The sequence below is a fragment of the Trichechus manatus genome, unplaced genomic scaffold (genome assembly GCF_000243295.1).
Source record: "Trichechus manatus latirostris isolate Lorelei unplaced genomic scaffold, TriManLat1.0 scaffold00041, whole genome shotgun sequence".
Classification (NCBI taxonomy): domain Eukaryota; kingdom Metazoa; phylum Chordata; class Mammalia; order Sirenia; family Trichechidae; genus Trichechus; species Trichechus manatus.
The window spans coordinates 13559271-13577701 of record NW_004443977.1 but is presented as its reverse complement, the minus strand read 5'-3'; the positions used below and the strand labels follow the sequence as shown (position 1 = coordinate 13577701).

The 18431-nt window shown below is 39.6% G+C and overlaps 1 protein-coding gene across 4 annotated transcripts in view; it reads left to right on the top strand.

Annotated features, from left to right (window-relative positions):
- Nucleotides 1-18081, top strand: part of PAX3 (paired box 3) — a 100129-nt gene extending 82048 nt beyond the window's left edge. For 2 of the 4 annotated variants that reach the window (XM_004376358.1, XM_012555559.1), the window contains exons 8-9: nt 15806-16052; nt 16553-18081. In XM_004376358.1, coding sequence (XP_004376415.1) covers nt 15806-16052; nt 16553-16587 — 282 coding nt within the window. In that variant the 3' untranslated portion in view covers nt 16588-18081. The remainder of the gene's footprint in view (nt 1-15805; nt 16053-16552) is intronic. The other 2 variants (XM_012555558.2, XM_004376360.1) reach the window with 2 other exon arrangements.
- The last annotated feature ends 350 nt before the right edge of the window (nt 18082-18431 follow it).

The window sequence follows — 18431 nt, the reverse complement described above, 5'->3', positions numbered from 1 at the left end:
GTTCATTGGTGGTAGCCGGGCACCATCTAGTTCTTCTGATCTCAGGCTGATGAAGTCTCTGGTTTATGTGGCCCATTCTGTCTCTTGGGCCAATACTTTCTTTGTGTCTTTGGTATTCTTCGTCCTCCTTTACTCCAAGTGGTTGGGATCAATTGATGCATCTTAGACGGCTGCTTGTAAGCTTTTAAGGCCCCAGACGCCACTCACCAAAGTAGGATGCAGAACATTTTCTTGATAAGGTTTGTTATGCCAATTGACATAGATGTCCCCTGAAAGCATGGTCCCCAGACCCCGCATCCCTGCTACTCTGTCTCTCAAAGTATTTGATTGTATTGAGGAAACTTCTTAGCTTTGGTTTAGTCCAGTTGTGCTGGCTTCCCCTGTAGTGTGTGCTGTGTCCTTCCCTTCACCTAAGATCATTCTTATCTACTATCTAATTAGTGAATAACCCTCACCCTCCCTCCCCACCCCCGTAACCATCATAGAATGTTTTCTTCTGTGTTTAAACCTTTTCTTGAGTTCTTATAATAGTTTGACCTGATTTTCTTGAGGCATGTCAGATGGCTTCCCAAGCGGAGTGCTTGGCTTCACATTCCCTGAAAAACTGGTTCTGTCTGGGAACTTGAGGCCAGATTCCCAGTGATGGGTGAGAGGGTGGATAGGTTAATGACTCCAAAAATTCCTACTGTCTCTCAATAGGCATGATCATCTGAACTAGTAACTCCTTTAGGGGATGGGGCTTGTAATGAATAACAGAACACCCTCTGAGAACAAAACCATTTTACCTACTCTAGCAAGGAGTTTCCCCTGCAGCAGCTGCCTTCTTTTGAAAGGCTGTGTTCTCATGGTGTAGGGAAGAATACAGGGCCCAGGGAGTTATAGATGATTCATTTCCCATCCATACCAAGGCAGTATGCTACCGGTACCTTCCTGCAATTTGCAGGAGGGGGAAAGGAATGCTGACTTAGAATAGGGAGTGCCAAGGAAATACTACCAAATGCTCAAGACGTGAGGCTAATTAACATTTGGCGCATGTTCTCCTCATTAACTTTCCTTTGCAAGAAATACAACCCTCGCTGCTCCCCCACCCCCAAAACACACAGCAAAATCCCCCAAAACAGGGGTAATGAAATTAATGAACTTTTATCATTTCATGCCTCATCCCCACCCTACTTCTGCAAACTCCACAGTTCTCTGGTGACAGCTTCTAATGATTTCTAGAGTGAAATACAGGATGAGAGGGTTACATGGTTTCTAGGAAGCTTTTCTATTGCTATGTAGTATACAAAAGTCGGCCAAGTTGGCTGCATTTAGGGTTCATCAACCATTGCAAATGATTCTTCAAATGTTTTGGGTTTGGTAAAACCAAAAACAGATTTTGCCAAGCACTTTTCCTCCTTAATTTTTCAAACTGTGTATTTTAGGGAAAATTTGATCCATATGGTTTTGATTCATTTACTCTTATATCATTGACATTTTTTTTTTCCTGCGGAGCCATTTGATATCCAAGAAGCTTTCTGAGCCTTCCCTATGTTCATTGTAAGCATTTTCCTCCTTAAAAAGAGGAAGTCCTCTTTGCAACCTCAGAGGCCATAAATTTTGAGTACTCACTCAATTCAGCAATACTTAAAAATACATTTGGTATAAATCTGGATTATTATGAACACATTTTATGTTTAGAGCAGATGCGTAGATTTTGGTTTCTGGTTTATGAGTGAAACCAGTGACCAAATAAGAAAATCGGCTTAAATTACAAAAAAAAAGTTTTGTTTTAGAAAACGGTTTAACTGTAATTAATAAATCCCCTATGGTAAGAGCTATACTCAGAAACCTCTTTTCATATTTTGTCCAGGTCTTGGGTAAGATGTAATTGAATAACCAGTACACCTGTCCTGTTTCATGGATAATCAACTGAGGAAAGAAAAAATTTCTCATAAAGATTTGTGTAGCAGGCTTAAAAATGCTTGAAGAAATCCCTGATGTTTGCTCACCTCTTGGCACCTCAGGAATAAAGAGTGGGTCTGCAGATCTCATCAAGCTTAGCAACTGTTCATCTCAAGTCTGGTTGAATCATCACAACCTTGTAGTGATGAGATCCCCTCTCTGAAATAGACCCACAAAGGACAGATAGATTTTCATATGAACAAGATTGTGGTTAATGCCTTAAGACATCAGGACCAACTTTCGTTCTTATTCCCATTTCACAAAAGAAAACCTTTAACACTACCACCCATCCAGTTGCTTTTAAAGAATAATATGAAAATTGAGATTATTAGTGTGTAATGTATGTAAATTGCATATTTGGTGTCAGCTACGCTTATTAGTCAGCTTCTGCATTTCATGCATATATGTATTAGACTATCGTAGTTCCATTTCAAATTAGATTTCAATTGCTCAGCACAGTTGCCTTTGACAAACATTTGTTAATCCTGAAAGTTATTAGGGAGAAGCATTTAAGTGTTAATATGTGTACACAAAACTCAAGACTGCTTTTGATTTTGCTTGTCATTTTTGGACCACAGTGTTAACAATGATCTCAAGTTCTTTAGCTGTAAAGCAAGATGATGGTTTTTTGTCCGTTGAAGGTATAAAGGCTTACTGGGGATCACTTTGTTATGTGGCTGGGATATACGTAGTCATTAAGAATGATTGTGCTGGGTACTGTTTTGGTTAATATAGGGAAGAAAATCTTTTTGACAGTGGTATGGTAATTCCTTGACCTTCTCTTGTACTGTTGATACATGTAAAAGTAGTATGGTTTATCCTCATGGCTGGGCTAGCTTCTGTTTCAGAAGAATGATTTTTCCGGACATTTTTGAGTACATGTCCAGAAGCTACTTGATGGCTAACCTTGCTGATAGGCCATTTGTTTTGTCCATTTCACACACAGTTACAAATCCTGTGCCCTCAGCCTGCCTTTTTCATTGCTAAGCACCAGATGAGCAAGTGGCCTGCCACCCAGCCATTTCCTAATGGAGGCACTTCCTTCCTTTCCCTTTACACTTTCAAGTTCATCTGTGGAAGGAAAAGGAGTTATTTTGATTAAAGAGATTGGTTGGGTGTCAAACAAAGCTTGGGCAAAGAGACATTCCGTACAAAAGTGGCTGTCTCTCAAAAGCTTGAACATCTTTCTGTTTCATTTCTAAAGCAGTGCATGAGCTCATTACCAGGGCTTCAGAAACCTTGCATGTTTACAAAGGTCTCAAGGATGTTTATGATCATAAATGAGCCCATTCCTGCTATATGAGGATAACCGTTGGCCATGTACATGTTTCCATTCTGCCATATTAGGTTGTTGAGATGTTCTGCTCTGTGGTGAAAACATTGCTGTTAATCCATTTGTTGAGTCAGTGTAGGCTGTAATTGACTTGGTGCCTTTGGTTTTTCTCCAAAGACTGTGGATGCTACCCTTAAAGAATATAAGGAGAGCCCTGGTTTATGTCAGCTTTAACCATAACCTCTTGAGTTAGTTACAAATTTGGAGAACTCTGAGAGAAACAACTACTTGGCCAAAATCTCCTTTTTGAAAGAAAGGGAGGGAGCAGCAGCCAATGACTGCATCTTACATCATGTCCCTGAAATGAGCCACAAGAAAACCTTTCCGGCTAAATTAAACTTTTTGTGTTTGTCTGCTGAGTTGATTTACATTGAAAGTCTGTCAGCTATGTTCTCCTGTACATTGGACAAATCAACTGCAACAACCCCATGGTTTTTAGGCCCACTTGAAATTCCTCTAGCCATTGAAGAGAGAAAAATTGAATATGATTGCTTAGTCTATAACTAAGCTACTAAGATAAAAGTTTTTCTTTGTAGTCGGTAATACACAGAGAAGCCAGGCTGGATTCTAGTGTGAGGCCAATGGTCTGAATCAACCCTTTCTATGTTGTTGGAATGCAATGTAAAGCTTTTAATTTATTACTGCATTTGAAAAATGGCACTATCTACAGAAATCTGAATACTTGCATATTTGTTCAATTAGGGGCTGAATGTGGGCTTTGTGCTATGCTGACAGAGAAGACTTGATTCAGTCATTAGTTGTGTACTTTTTGTTGTTGTTTGTTTTTTTACTAAAGAATTTGTCTCTGAAAAACAGTCTGGATTTCATCAGAGGTGTATATTTTTCTACGTACAGTATAATATTTAAAATTACTCTTGACATTTAGCTAGACTTCAGTCAACTAGCGTTTCTGTGATTAGTGATTGTATTGTCCCCACTGATCAATGGGAAAGATGGCAATCGGGAGACCCTTTGAGATGGCACGTTTTGTAGATTCACATGTAGTGTTACTAGACTGAATATTTCTCAGCTGTGAGGAGACTGTGCAACAACTCCTCAGGGCTGAAATATTAAAGGAAGCAGACATTAATTAAATAAATAGCTATCTTTATCTCCACAAAATACGGATGTCTCATTTGGGCAGCTTGCATTAAAAAGTTTAATGAAATGATTGTGTCTGTTCTGAGATTTGAAAATCATCCTTTGTAGAGCTGATCCTCTATTTGGATGACTCCATGAGAAGAATTCTTGGTCAATGTCAACCACTTTCATGAATCCTCCAGGCAGAATTTCTTGTTTTAGCCTCTGTTATGCCAAGTTACTGTGTTTGTACCTTGTAAGAATACGTTTCTCCTTTTGATTATGAGCTTCTAGAAGAATGATCCAAAACCAAAAAAACAAACGTATTGTCATCAAGTCGATTCCCACTCATGGCTATCTCGTGTGTTAACAGAGTAGAATTATGCGCCACAGGGTTTTCAAGGCTGTGACCTTTTGGAAGTAGATCATCAGGCCTTTCTTCTGAAGTACCTCTAGGCAGGTCTGAATTGCCAACCTTTTGGTTAGCAGCTGAGAGCTTAGCCATTTGCCCCACTCAGGGACTTCAGAGGAATGGTACTAGGTCATAATCATCTTTGAACACCCTGAATAATAAAGGCTTGTTCCCCACAGTGGGCTCATTGGTATGGTAGTTTGAGGAAAAAGTATTCTGAAAACAAAATCTGGGAAATCCTGTGAACTCTATCCCTTCATCTTTCAGAGTCATAGAGCACATTAGCCCATTAAAGGCTCTGTCAATCTTGCAGTATGGAAATGTATTTAGCTTTAACTCGGTGTTCTCTGCTTGGACCGTGCAGCCCTTTTGTTGAGTATTACCAAGTTTTAAGGAACATTTTCTAGGAAGTTCTCAATGAAAGAAAATATAGATGGAGGCCCAAACTTACGATATGTCCATTTCTAAAATGGTCCCCTTGATTTTTTCACCTTTTATTTAATGCCCTATGTTATTTTCCACATGAACACATTGTCAACCCTCTGGGTAAGAACTTAGCAGGAAAAAAGCCATTTTAAATAAGAGGTTTTCAACCGCTTAGTACTGTTTGGATAAGGCGGATAACAGACTAAAGGAAAGAGAATTCTAATGGCTTCGTGAATTGATTGCAGTGTGTTTCTAACTCATTGATCTAAAGTAGAAGCCACAAGGTCAAAATCGCTAGATTTCAATGCTTATCAGCCACTCACTCACCGTATGTCCTCAGGTAAGTTGCTTAAACTGTCTCAGCTTCTGTTTCATAACTTTTGTTAAAATTGGAAGATAGTAAAAAGAATTGTCCTACAGAGCTATGTTGAGGAATGTGGTGCTTAGGAAATTTAAATGCCTTTTTTTTTGATTGTTGAAAAATATATATAACTAAACACCATTTCCACCATTTTTACATGTATATGCTTTTTGATAAAATAATAATAACAATACTATTGCAATAGGGCTTTCATTATTCTTTACATAAAGACGTCATGAGAAGCTGTGACAAAACGTATACTTTTGTTTGTCCCTGACAGATAGAGCAAATGTGGAAACTTAGAAGCATCAAAGGAAAGGCGGTTTGTTGGTGGACTGGAGTATGTTTAAGTATTCCACATAGACACTTTGTGGAACTAAGGACTCTTACTGATGTCCAGTTAGAAGGTAGAAATTCTAATGTGCTTGGCTAAGATAGTCCTGGAGTCCCTGGGTGGCGCAAATGGTTAAGTGCTCAACTATTAACCAAAAGGTTAGTGGCTTGAACCCACCCAGAGGTGCCTTAGAAAGAAAGTCCTGGCTATCTGCTTCCAAAAGGCTGCAACCTTGGAAACCAATGGAGTTCAGTTCTTCTCTGCACACATGGGATCGCCGTGAGTCAGAATTAACTCAGTGACAACTGGTTAAGATAGTCCCCAGAAATATAATGTGCTAGAATCAGTTTGTTTGAGTAATACAGATCACAGGAACATGAAAACTCACTACAACAAAACCTAGAGCTAGCAATCCTTCATTTATTCCATGGGGCTTGGAGTGGGGAGGGTTGTCCTTTTGTTTGCATTTTCTTATTCTTGCTTTGATTTATTAAAATATAATATCTACATGAGCATATTTCTAAAATATACCATCTGTGTTCTATATTACAAAATACTGGATACGTCGGAAGGCAGGGGAATCTCATGCATGGAGATGCTTCTCTCTCATTAGCAAAGGATAAAGGCAGCCAAAACAACAGGTGCAATAGAAAGCTTTTGGGAAGTAGAGGACAATCTAAGTAATTTGGACTTAAGCAATGAGGGAGCATTCTTTTAATCACTAGATCACAAAGACTATTTTGTCAAGGTCTGCTGGGCTGACTTAATTTCTGTAGGTCAAAGAACTGTATAAGTGGCTTCGCTGTGGACCTTGTATATTGCTGGCCTGCATAGAGTTGCCTGTGCAACAGGAGATATAGCCACTGCCCAATTTATGATCATGAACACCAGTAAGTTTTCAGGTGGAAAAGGGAAAACAACATTGTTATTGGTCTGGTGCCCCTGAAATTGGGTAGGGGAGGGAATAAAGGTAGAGAGGAGTTTAACTTAGTGATATAGTAGCTTCTGGTCCCTGGAAGACTGTGTTCACAGATATTGTCTTATATCTTTAGAGTGGCCACGAGTTTCCATGCATCCTATATGAATGCTTGTTCTGCCTTACCGCACAGCCTGTAAAACATAGGCCAGAAAGCTGTTTCCTAGAGTCTGTTCATTTTTAGACTTTTGCAAGGCTGTCTTCTGCTTTCCCATGGTTAATAGAAATGTTTGCCCTGACATCTTCTCACTGAATCAGTATCAGTTAGCCTTTTTAGTTGGCTCTGTTTTCTCTCTCAGGAGTCCTGGTAGTGCAGTGGTTAAGCACTCAGCTGCTAACTGAAAGGTTGATGGTTCAAACTCACCAGCTGCTCTGTGGGAGAAAGATGTGGCAGTCTGCTTCCGTAAAGATTACAGCCTTGGAAGCCCTATGGGGCAGGTCTACTCTGTCTTACAGGGTCGCTATGAGTAGAAATCGACTCAACGGTACAGGTTTTTATGGGTTCTCTATCTTAAGGATCGAGCCCTGGTGGTGCAGTGGTTAAGAACTTGGCTGTTAACCAAGAAGTCAGCAGTTCGAATCTACCAGCTGCTCCTTGGAAACCCTCTAGGGCAGTTCTACTCTGTCCTCTAGGGTCGCTGTGAGTTGGAATCGACTTGACGGCAATGGGTTTCATTTTGTTTTGTTCAAGGATGCACCTTCCTTCATGTGAAGAGACGTGCAGGTAAGCTTTGCTTCTCTGGTTTCCAGGCATTTTGTAGTAGAATCTTATGAAATTGATTTTGGGGCTAGAAATATTTGCCTACATCACACATGGTCTAGAAGAAAGAAGAAATGTCTTTGTTGAGCTGGGCAACTGTTTTTCTCCACTGTTGTTTGCTGCCGTCGAGTTGATTCTGACTCATGGTGACCCAGTTTGTCAGAGTAGAACTAGCCCATAGGGTTTCCTAGGCTGTAATATTTATGGGAGCCAGGTCTTTTCTCCCACAGAGCCTCTGGTGGATTCAAACCTCTGACCTTTTGGTTAGTAGCCAAGCATTTCACCATTGCATGACCAGGGCTCTTTTTTCTCCTCTAGTAGGCTGAAGGAGCCCTGGTGGCACAGTGGTTAAGTGCTCGGTTGCGAACCAAAAGGTCAGTAGTTCAAACCCACCAGCTGCTCTGTGGAAGAAAGATGTTGCATTCTGTTTCCATAGAAATTACAGCCTTGGAAACCCTAAGGGGCAGTTCTAGTCAATCCCGTAGGGTGGCTATGAGTCGGAATCAACTCGATAGCAGTAGGTTTTGGGTTTAATGGGCTGGAATGTCTGCCCTCCACATTTCTGGAGTGTTGGGTGGAGGAGCAGATTTTGAGGGAATGGGAATATAGTGTAGACCAACACCCCTCTGCTTGGAAAGGCAGAGTTGAAACCCTTCTTGCTAAAAGGCATGTGAATTCCTGGTTTGTTATAAGCTGCTTGTGAGTTACAGATGGAGCTGTGCAGTTCAGGCTCAGCAAGGTTTGCATTTGTGAATGGTTATTGGGTGAGTTTTCCTAGCCTGGCATTTTCTTGAATGTAAGTTTAGTTTATGGGCAATTAGAGATGATGTTTTAAACCCTATCTCATTGAAGTATCGTGGGATGCCCAACATGGAGCTGTTCTCTTTCTGTATTTGGAATCCTAAGTCCCGAAGGGTCAATTAATATTTGGTAAATGTGTCCTGAAGTTGTCATGAAATTAAACCAAGATATATGCTTGATTTTCCACAGTCATGTTTTCAGACAGGTTATATTGAAACAGTGATAGGTTTAGGTGCTCACCCTTTCGAGGGCTACTGGGATGGTGAGACATTTCCTGAAATGAAAGGAGTTAACAGCAGGTAATGTCATTCCTCCCAGAAAGAGTTCGAGACTCCCAGTGCTAAGTGATGAATGAGGGTATCTGACCCACATCTGTTTTACATCAGAATGGAACATTGCCCTGACATCGTTAGGAGCATTTGTCAAGATTCCCTGGACAGAGCTTCTGTAAATTACATGCTGCAAATGTGTCAGGGTCAGATAAGAGGATATCATTAACTCCCCCAAGTTTACTCAGGGCTCTGCCAGTCCATCTTGATATGCTAAGGGCCAGAAATTTTCCTTGAGCCATTTTGTTTTATTTTTCATTCATAGAAGAAAAAAAAAATATGTATGCTATATCCCCCCAATATTGCACATGTTCTTTTCTCATAAATCATACTAATTGTAGACATGGTCACAAAGCATATTAAATGCAGGCATGCATAAATGAATTAAAACATATGAGAATTTTATTACGCTCTTGGTGAGTCTACCATAGTCAAATACCAACTGTAGTAAATGGCATAATGTTTCATTTAGGTAGATTGGTTTTTTTTTTTTTTTAATGGACTTGATTTTACTGATAATAGATACAGTATGATTGTTCATTATTGGGTAGAAGTAAACCATATATATGTATTATATATATTTATACGTAATATAAACTTATATATATTTTAGCCTCTTGCAAGCCATTTCTATCCTAATTCCTTGGCTAGATTTATATTTTAGCCATCAGTTCCTAAAGAATATTGCTATCAGTTGAAAAATATAGCTCTGTTTGGGAATAGGTATTCTGAAAAAATGATAAAATAAAATTTACTTCTACAGTAGGTCACAGGACATGAGATTAAAGCACTGAGAGGTATATGAATCACACTTGTCTGGCACTCATACTCTTTCATCATGCATTAAACAGAGCTACTTGTAAAATGTGAACTAAGAATTAAAATGAAAAGTAAGGATGGATTTAGTGGGCATTCTCCATGCCCTGGTTAGGTAAGGGTCAGCAGTGCCCTTCCTGTAACTCTCCGTGTGGGTGAGAAGGTCACCCTACGTACCTTAAGAGAAACTTCTGCCTTCAGGCAACTTCCCTCTTACAGCTTTCAAACGGACAGGACCAAAAATCTAATTACTTAGATGCTAATCAACTGCAGGATAATTCCTAAGGCATTTGAATCTGTAGACGATGCTTTCAGGAAAGTCCCTGCTGTTTAAATTTAGGCTTTTCAGCCTTGAAGATACAGTCACTGAAATTTAACCACTCGATGACTCCAGAAACACCCACAGTGGCAGAAAACATTTGGATAAGCATTTGAATATTTTTGTTTGGTTCTGGGAATAAATTACATCTAAATTAAAAAAATATATATAGTTAGTGGACTTTTGGAAGGAAGGGTAGAAGATTTTAAAAAAAGATTCAACACGTTATATCACATGCAGCTTGAATTCACAATGATTTTTCTTTTTTAAAAGCAACTAAATATGTGTTATTAAATGTTAAATCAGAAGATCTGATCACTGAAAAAGAAGAAAGAAAATAAAGACATGAACCAGGATTGCTACTAAGGAAAAAAGAAGTGCCTAGATGTACACCCTAATTTGCTCAATCATTTTATATTTCTGATAAGCTTTAGTGTTTTCAACTGACAGAAAAAGCATAACACTTGTGCCAAGGCAAGTATTTTCCAGATACATTGTTTAAAATGCAAATCTTAATTTGGCCCACTGTTTTTATCTTTTACATTTACTCTTACAATAGGAAAAGTAATTCAGGAGAAATACAGCATGAAGCAATTGTAAAGAGTTAGTTTTTCCTGAACCATATAATCTCCCAGTCAAGATATAAACAACCTATTTGGAATTCTGAAACCTGAGAATGAGTTTAAAGATATGTTCAGAAAATGTCTCTAATAATATGCAAACAACTGAGGAGTGGCTCAAGAAGTGTCACTCACGATTCTGAGACATTGCATTTGTTCTTCAAGGTTATCTAGAAAGAAAAAAGACTTAGAACGGTGGCTAGGAAATGTTTGGGAAGTAACGATTTAGAAATCTAGAATCTGGTTCTTTCCCAGGTGCCTCACTTAAGAGTTGAACACAACTAAAAGAAAAAAGAAAGTCCTCCCCCTACTTCCCCTCCCAATGGGACAGAAGAGAGAACTTAGTTACAGGAGAACTCTTCTCCTGGTGGTTGCATCCCCTGGACTTGCCGTTGTTAGTTGTCATTGAGTTGACTGCAACTCATGGTGACCCCACATACAACAGAGCAAGATGTTGCCCGGCCCTGCATGATCTTCCCAATTGTTGGTGTGCTGAAGTTCATTGTTATGGTCACGTGTATTTTGAGTGCCTTCTGACCGAGGAGGCTCATCTTTCAGAGCTATTTTGGACAATATTCTGTTGTGATCCATATGGTTTTCATTGGCCAATTTTTGGAAGTAAAACGCCAGGCTTTTCTTCCTTGTCTGTTTGAGTCTTGAAGCTAGGTTGAAACCTGTCCACCATGGGTGACCCTGCTGGTCTTTGAAATACCAGCGCCATAGCTTCCAGCATCATAGGAACATGTGAGCCATCACAGTACCACAAACTGACAGACGGGTGGTAGCCTTTGGACTTAACTCTGTTTAATAAGAATGTAGTCAATATTTAGGAGACAGAACTGAGTACCCCTGAAATTGTTTCTTTTCCTTTGAAATTATTTGTGAAAACCAGGTAAGTGTGCTTCCTGCATTCCTCCCCAAATGTAAATTTTTATAGTATCAGGTAGAAATGCCAGCATTGTAGTAGAAATAGCTTACCAATAAATTAGCAAAATGTATGGATTAGGAGGGGAAAAAAACCCCACTTGCATGCAACAAATGAAGATTTTATTTTAGACTTTGAAAAGCATGTGTAGAAGAAATCCTGACAGTATTCTTAAAAAAGAAAATACGACTGGAAGACATTCTATAACCACATTGAGGGAGTTCTAAGAAGTTCACTTACCAACATCTTTGTGCTGCAAAGAGAAATTTCCATAGCTTCCCTTCAACCACATAAAATGAAAAAATAGCTTTTTAAGAAACATACATAAAAGTGTAATGGGACCCTTCCATGGAGATTTGAGGTTTTAAATTATGTTAGGGGAAAGTAATGCATTTTCTACTGATATATTCACTCTTTTTTTTTTCCAACACAGATTTCCTTTTTAATTTTTAAATTACAAGTTATTAAAATGCTACATACTTCTCAATTTTTCTCAGTTTAAAATATTGGAATAAATCACATTAGTTATAGGGATTTATTAATCTCAATTTCAGACCAAATGTTGGAAAATATTAGTGCTGCTTTTCCCTATCCTTACATATACTTCTTGAGAAAGTTATAGGAAAAAAAAATCATGATTATAATATGCAGCTATCAGTGGAAATAAGAACTTGTAGAAGAATATTTGTCTCTTGAACTCCATTAGAGACTTCAAAGGGACCAAAGATATCAGATCTCTGGTTCGCTTTATTCCTTTATATTAACCACTGCATGTATTGTAGCTTGTTGCTGTGGAGTCAGCCCCCAACTCATGGCCACCCCATGCACAATGGAATTGGATCTTGTGACTCATATGGTTTTCATTGGTTGATTTTCTAAAGTAGATCACCAGGCCTTTCTTCCTAGTCTGTCTTAGTCTGGAAGCTCTGCTGAAACTTGTTTAGCATCATAGTAACACACAAGCCTCCACTGACAGACAAGTGGTGGCTGTGCTGGAGGTGCATCGGTCGGGAATCAAACCCAGGTCTCCGGAATGGAAGGTGACAGTTCTACCACTGAACCCCACTGCATGTATTGGGCTGCTAAGCTAAGGGATAGTGCTAAAGCAAGAGTCTTCACTAAATTCCTGTCTGTAATGTTGGCCGTACTGATAGGGAAGACCCAGCAGGTACCACTTCTGTTCCAGTCACATTCTGGAATGTCTGAATGACACTCTGTCCTAGAACCTTTGAGGAACTATCTTGCTATTGCCCTAGACTATGGCTGTGGAAGACAGCACTGTATCTTCTGTATCCTCCAGTAGAATATTTCAAGGTCTTATAGTTAAAACCTGTCCTAAAGAATTTCCAAATTCAGTGATCTAAGAAAGTTGCTGCATGAACAACATCATAAGCTGAATTTTGCTTTTAGGAAGGACTCATTTCTTCTCTTTTAGGATCTTCATGGTGTTTTGCCTTGGACAAAGTTATTGCTGTCTTCAAAGTTATGCAAACAAGAAAAGTAAGGCAGGGGATTAAAAAAAGTTTTATCACAAAAATGTACATATAGCTCGTGGGAGAGTGCATGTTTTGAATAAAATTCTGCTCTTAGCTCTTCAGCTATAACTGTATGTAGAGTATTCAGTTTCTCCCTTAAAGTGACATACCATTCACTGAGTTTCAAGTCAGTGTGTTCACGGAGGCCCAATCAAAACCCAAATCTGTTGCCCATAAGTTAATTCTGACTCATGGCGACCCCATGTGTTACAGAGTAGAACTGCTCCATGTGATGGAAAGTGTATTTTTTTCATCCAGTATCACCAGATTTTCTCCTTCTGGACTGATTCAGTTACAAAATTGCTTTTTCTAAATTCATGAGTTTTACTTAGCCCAGCTTATTTATAGTAAAAGATTTGTGCCCTGTATCATTATTTCCCTTTCATTAAAAAAAATCTAATGTTTCATCTTTATAAACTGAAGGCTTCTCCTGTTCATTCTTCCCTATGAAGAGATACCTTTGATTTGAAAGAAGTGTTATTGGACACTGAACAACCTATCTTATAAAGACATGTTCTTTTCTTCTAATCCCGTTACCGCTGAGTCAATTAATTAATTTTATTTAAAGGAACCCTGGTGGCACATTGGTTAAGTGCTCAGCTGCTAACCGAAAGGTCGATGGTTCGAACCCACCAGCTGCTCCACGGAAGACAGATATGGCAGTCTGCTTCTGTAAAGATTTGCAGCCTTTGAAACCCTATGGGGCAGTCTTACTCAGCCCTCCAGGGTCACTATGAGTTGGAATTGACTGGATGTCAGTAGTTTGGTTTAGGTTTTGGGTGTTGCTTTACCCACACTGGCCCACCGTTCACATGCATGCACAAAAGTTAAATGAAAGCGAGACAGTAAAATGGAAAACAGGGCCTATGGGAAAAGGCAAGAGAAATGAGTGGTCTCTTCCAGTGGAGGAAAGGAGGGTAATCCACAGAAGGTGGTGAACAGAGTCTCTTATTTTTGTCTCTTCGAGATAGATCTCTTGGGGCTAATTGAAGATGGATCAGTTTAAAGCTTCACTTCAAGAAGATTTTGTTTCACTGTAAGGATTATGCAAACCCTATGCAAAGGGAATTGTGGGATCATTGTTTTTGGAATATGATTTTGGATGCTTTCTGAGATACAGGACTAGTCGTCCCCTTGCTGGGACCCCTAGACCTGGGATTCTGTTGCCTTAATTGCCTTTGAGTGAGAGTGTTGCCTTGTGGTGGCACAAGAGCCTATAGTCAGGCATGGGTTTCATTTCTGCCCTGTCCTCTTGCATTTATTTGTACACTTTAATCTCCATAAGCTTCAAACTTCTTAAAATAAAACAGAGATATTATGGAAATTTTGTGCAATGGTGAGTCTCTGCATTTAAATGCTTTGTAAGAAGGTGGTATTTTCTGCAGGCTGTTCACCCGAGCAATAGTTAGATTTCTTCTGCAGTTGTGTTTAAGCCCTAATCATATGAAGTCAAGAAAATCACTTCCTCCCTCCTGTGGCAGCTGTCCAGCCGCAAAATTAATTATCCACTTACATCCATCAACAGGGTGGTGTAAGGGTCAGTGAGCTGGAGTTCGTGAAATACTTCACCATGCTTGTCTGACCGGTGTTCTGTTATCACAGTTAAAAAAAAAAAAATGTCTTATTCTCGAGGATTACTTACAAAATTGAACTGACATGTTATAAAATTCTTGCATTTCAGTCTTTTCTTTCCTTTTGACACTTCTCATATATGAAATGTTAGTTTAGAGAAGAAATCAAAGGACAGGTAATGGAGATGGTTACTTGGAGAATCATTTACTGTTCATTCATTCATCATGGAGTATGTGCCAAGCCCTGTGTTGGGTGCTAGGAATGTAAAGATGAGTAACTTGCTGTCTTCAAAACTCATTGCCATTGAGTCAATTCTGACTCATAGCAACCCTATAGGACACAGTAGAACTGCCCCATAGGGTTTCCAAGGAGTGGCTGGTGGATTTGAACTGCCAACGTTTTGGTTAGCAGCCAAGTGCTTAACCACTGTACCACCAGGGCTCCTTTCTCTCTTCAAAGCACTCACAATTCAAAGTAGGTGACTAACGATTACACAGTAGGAGGATGTGTAAAGCACAAGGGAGCAGACAGGAGGGAGTAATTATTTCTAATAGGAGCAGAGCTTTCTTGAGAGGGAACACTATGAAAAAGACATAGGAATCTCAAAACACACTGAAAGAATTTGATTTGAATTCATTTAGTTTTTTTCTATATTAGCCAATGTTTATTTAAAATCACTCATGAAACTTCCATTTGTAAACACATGTTTAGCTACTCTGTAGGAAGAATTAGACATTTTTCTATGTGCTCGCATATAATTTCTATCTTCCTTTCTCCTCCTCTCCCTCCCTCCATTCTCTCCCTTCCTTTTCCAGAAATCCCCTTAGGGACAAGGTGTAATATCGCTCTTCCTTTTTCTCTTCCCTTCACCATGTCCTAGTGACTTTTCATTTTCTTAGAGCTGCGAATCCTGTTGATTCTCAATCAATTTTATTACTTTCAACTTTCACCAAATCTCCAGTAAAGCACAACTATGGTCTATCACATATGATTGTTATTTAGAAGGTAAGTAATTTTTATCAGAGTTTTGAAAAGATAATCTGGTGTCCCTCCCTCCCTTCCTTCCTTTTTTCAGATGTTGTCATTGGGTGTCATATAATATCTCAACCACTTTGAGTTGAGGTCACAGACTTCTGGACAGCTCTCGAGTAGTAGATGTCCCAAGAAACAAACATTGGACTTCAAGTTCTTCTTTCAGCTATAGGTTTCAAGCCAGTCCTCCCTGCATTTTAACTTCTTTCCAATTTGCCTGTTGATTTTAGGTAATGGGACTCCTGACCAACCACGGCGGGGTACCTCATCAGCCCCAGACCGATTATGCGCTCTCCCCCCTCACAGGGGGCCTGGAACCTACCACCACGGTGTCGGCCAGCTGCAGTCAGAGACTAGATCATATGAAGAGCTTGGACAGTCTTCCAACATCTCAGTCCTATTGTCCACCCACCTATAGCACCACGGGCTACAGTATGGACCCCGTCACAGGCTACCAATATGGGCAGTATGGACAAAGTAAGCCTTGGACTTTCTAGGAATGATTACTCCTGGAAGGAAGGATGACAACTGAATTTCAACTCTTCCTTAAGAAAGGAAAGTTAGAGGCATGATTAAGCCTTTTATCCCAGTATCGATTTTGTGGCAAGGCCAGCTGATTGTTCCAGCAAGGGCTCCCTTGTACAATTATTTTCTTAACTGATGTCAACAACATCTTGAGGTTATTAATTGCTGAGACGTGAAACCTGATTGCCACTAGGTAAAACGCAAGGGTTGGCTAAAATGAAATAACCCCCGGCATTAGAAACACATGTTCTTAATGAGGTCAGCTTGAGGATCATATGGGGTATAATCCCAGGGACACAGAGTTGTGTCAAACTTGTCTCAGGAATAAAAATATTAGTCCCAATCCTTTGATACCACGGTATTAAATATGACATTGTCAGCCTGTAGCTGATATTGCCCCTTGCTGTGAATCGCCCAGCCTGACTTAAAAAGCTGTGTTTGTTTCCTTACAGGTGCCTTTCATTATCTCAAGCCAGATATTGCGTAAGTGAACTGTCCACTTGGAGCTATAGCTGGCCCTGTCTCTGGTCTCCACAACCTAGACATGAAGAATCTTCTCAGAACAAAATGTCTCCCTTCTGGGGGGCAGTCCCTACAGGAGAGTGATTGATTTTCTTCTCCAGTGGTTGGTTTCAGATTCTTTTGAACATGTTGGACAAAAGTAATTGAGAAGAGGAAGACCTGGAGCAATAAGAGACAAAAGCAGCTTTTTAAGGCAATGGTTTAACATGGCTACGTATCAGAATATCCCGTCCTTAGTGCTGATGATCAAGGAGCTAAAACATTCCATTGTGTGTGTGTGTGTCTGTGTGTGTGTCTGTGTGTCTGTCTGACTGAGATTCACCTGGACTGGTTTGGGCAAGCAGCATGTCCTAAAATATAATAGGAGAATCCTATAAAGTATAACTTTTTTTGATGTCAAATGCTGACACTTCTACAGAGTTAAAACTTCCTTAATGAAGCAGGAGTGGAGGACTCCTTTGCTTTCACACACTGGAAATGGATTTAAAAATAAATGCCACCATTTTTAGGAAGCAAGGCTAGATGTAAAGGACTTGCCAAATAAATTATTTGTTATCTTGTCCTCATTCGTAATCCAGTTGCCAATAAATGTCATGGACACATCTTGCTCACAGGGTATGGGATAACAGGAAGAACAGCTGGTTTTCTTTTTTTGATGTGGGGCGAGGTGTCTGATGCTTTCCCAGTTCAGATTCATTTGGAAGCCAACCTAGAGGATGGGAAGAGCATGGTGGAGAAGTGCTGTGCTTTCCCACAACTGCTTATCAGTGTGCAATACTTTGTACCTCACGGATGCTCTGGCAATGGCCAAGGCGTTGGAAACAGAATCCTAACTGTATTTTTGCAGGTGCTTTTCTTTTTGCAGCCTGATAGTCATGGTGGTAGAATGCAGTGATGTTTACCATTTGCTAGACAACCAACACACGGCTTGCTCCTTTTGACTAGAGACCATGTCAGATAACAATGCTTTTAAAATGATCACGTTTACATTCTTTTCTTTTCTATGAAAGGCAGGGCAAGAACAGAAATGTCCATGTGGCTCTCATGTACTTTTAAATTATACAACGATATCCAATATTAAAAGACTATAGGAACTGAGGTTTACATACGTTTGTGTGGTGACATTTTAGAATGTCAATAAATTTGTTCTTTGAAATGTTAAGAGGAACAAGAAGGTGGGAGGCAGTGTTATTTATTTCTCTCTATTCTTGGAACAATGAATGAGGTAGGCACAAATACATTCCTTATAGAGTTAAGAACTATGACGTAGTGAGTTAGTGAGACTAGACATAGTACCGAGTTTAGTGCGTACATTGGTCTTAGAGGGCAATGGAACAAAAGAAGTACTATCTTTGTGTTGCAGCCTCAACCAACAATAGTGTGTTGTAAAAATGTCTTTCATGTAAAAAGTGCAGTAAATATTTACTATTTATAATGAATAAACAGTTATGAAAACTTGCCCAACGCTGCTTTTTTGGGGGGAACTGGTGAATGTATTATTCATAAAGAACTTGGAAGTGGGAACTCAACAAAACATATACTTCACTTCTAATCGTACTTTGTACTAGAATATAACATGGACAAGTGACGTTGCACAGCTCACCATTGTATTCTCAAAGAAGCTTGGTTGAACAAGCTTTTAAGGGTTGACATTTGTATTTTCATAGGTGGGAGTCTTTGGGTGGTAGAAATGCTTAATGAGCTCGCTTGCCTGCTAGCCAGAAGGTTGGTGGTTCAAGTCCACCTGGAGGCACCTCAGAAGAAAGGCCTGATGATCCACTTCCAAAACATCAGCCATTGAAAATCCTA